Raw genomic sequence first — 1,862 nt, forward strand, 5'->3', positions numbered from 1 at the left:
TTCAAAGATTTAGATTCTCGCTGAAAATAATATGAACATCTCGGTGATTCGACGTTTGGACGAGTCCGATGGAGCCATGAGTGCTCTGCAGTTCGTGCTCAATCCCAGTGACACGCAGACGTCAACTGATGTGAGTCATTGGGAGAAGCGCTTGAGATGATTCTAGAGAAAACCGCATCACGATCATTTTCTGTCTAATACAGTAGTATTCCCCACTCTTTTTTCGTCGGCAGGAAATCCGTTCTTCGCTGCGGGAGAAGCTGCTGGGTGCAAAGTGCGTGCAGAGTGGATGCGTCGATTGCGCTGTTCAGGTGGGCGCTACTGTTGAATAACAGCTTTTTACATAATTTTTCTCCATGGCAGGTTGATGACATCGCGAGGCTCTGTCGTCGGCTCGTTGTCTTCGATATGGATTCTACTCTAGTTGAAGGCGAGGTACATTCGGATTGTAAACTACGTTAGAGTATCAGATCACTCGCAGGTTATTGATGAGCTGGCGAAACTCGCAGGGGTTGAGAAGGAAGTCTCGGCCATCACGTCGAAAGCCATGCATGGCGAAATCGATTTCTTCGAAAGTCTCAAACAAAGGGTAGCCTACGGGTCTGCTTCGCGGTGGCTCTCTTCGAGGTTGATGCACAGGTGGCTCTGCTGAAGGGCGCTTCTGCGAAGTATTTGATCGATGAGGTTGAAAGTCGAATGAAGTTTACTCCTGGTGCGAGGCAATTGACTAAAACCCTCAAAGCTATGGGATTCAAGATGGCCGTTATATCTGGTAAATTGCGACTAGAATAGTCAGTGACTCCTCTGAGTGGCGAGATGACTTTTAGTGTGTGTTTGTGTCAACTCACACACACTGTTAGTCTACAATACTATTAGCAGACTACTAGTCATCTCTAAAATCTCTTTGTGTTCCCTTATTCTTGGTATTATTTTGCATAGGCGGTTTCCTACCCTTCGCTCAACATACCAAGAAGGAGCTTGGTTTGGACTACGCTTATGCCAATGAGCTCGAAATAGACTCTAATGGATTACTTTGTGGAAGGACGGTAACCGTCATTCACGGAAGTCTTCTCTCGTATTATACACTCCTAATCCAGGTCGGTCCGGTGGTCACTCCACAAAGAAAGCGAAATTTACTAGTCATGCTTGCTAGAGTGGAAGGTGTTCGCGTGGACCAGGTGAGCGTCGCTATGAGGGATGTGCATGGCGACTGTCATTCTTTCCCTCCAGGCGATTGCAGTTGGAGATGGTGCTAACGACATTCCCATGCTCACCACCGCGGGTTTGGGTGTGGCGTTCTGTGCTAAGCCGAAGGTTCAAGAACAAGCGAATTTCAGAGTCAACAACAAGGATCTGTCAACTATTCTATATCTTGTTGGGCTCACGCAAGCTGATATTGGCAAGGCTGAAGACGCGTAGATCAGGAAGGTGTACTGCTAGGCCTTGTAATTGTCATTGGAGCTACGTATTTGAACAACGATTATGGAATATGATGAAATGCTCAATATCTCATGTCATTCACCTTCGCTATCTAGTTGCTGTTTGAATATGCAGTTGTTACGACAATTATTCTTAATAGTCGTTTCTATGAAACTGTCTTTCTGTGTTAGTATATATATGTGCTCATGCTAACGTACGAAATCTAGACAGTCTATTGCAAGTTGACATTATGTGAATACACTGGTATTAGACCAGCATTGCTGTGACAGTGCGAGGTGATTCAATTGATGGTCAAGACTCGTTTTCTCAATTCGGGTGACATCTGTCCGTCAACCGGACAGTTGGTTGGGAGTGTGGGAGAGGACCAAACACCGTGAACCCGAAGCCCGAACCCTCTCCGGGTCTTACCTTGGGCCATAGGT

The 1,862-nt window shown here is 46.2% G+C and overlaps 1 protein-coding gene across 1 annotated transcript; it reads left to right on the forward strand.

Annotated features, from left to right (window-relative positions):
* Positions 1–31: 31 nt before the first annotated feature.
* Pmar_PMAR027048 (Phosphoserine phosphatase, putative) lies at positions 32–1,537 on the forward strand (the record flags this gene model as incomplete). The annotated part of the gene is made up of 8 exons (XM_002781394.1): positions 32–130; positions 234–311; positions 364–435; positions 482–589; positions 640–772; positions 940–1,046; positions 1,098–1,178; positions 1,231–1,537. The coding sequence occupies 8 exons, from the start codon at positions 32–34 to the stop codon at positions 1,417–1,419; spliced, it is 867 nt and encodes a 288-aa protein (XP_002781440.1). The 3' UTR covers positions 1,420–1,537.
* Positions 1,538–1,862: the final 325 nt, after the last annotated feature.

Source organism: Perkinsus marinus (genome assembly GCF_000006405.1).
Source record: "Perkinsus marinus ATCC 50983 genomic scaffold scf_1104296942524, whole genome shotgun sequence".
Taxonomy (NCBI): Eukaryota; Perkinsozoa; order Perkinsida; family Perkinsidae; genus Perkinsus; species Perkinsus marinus.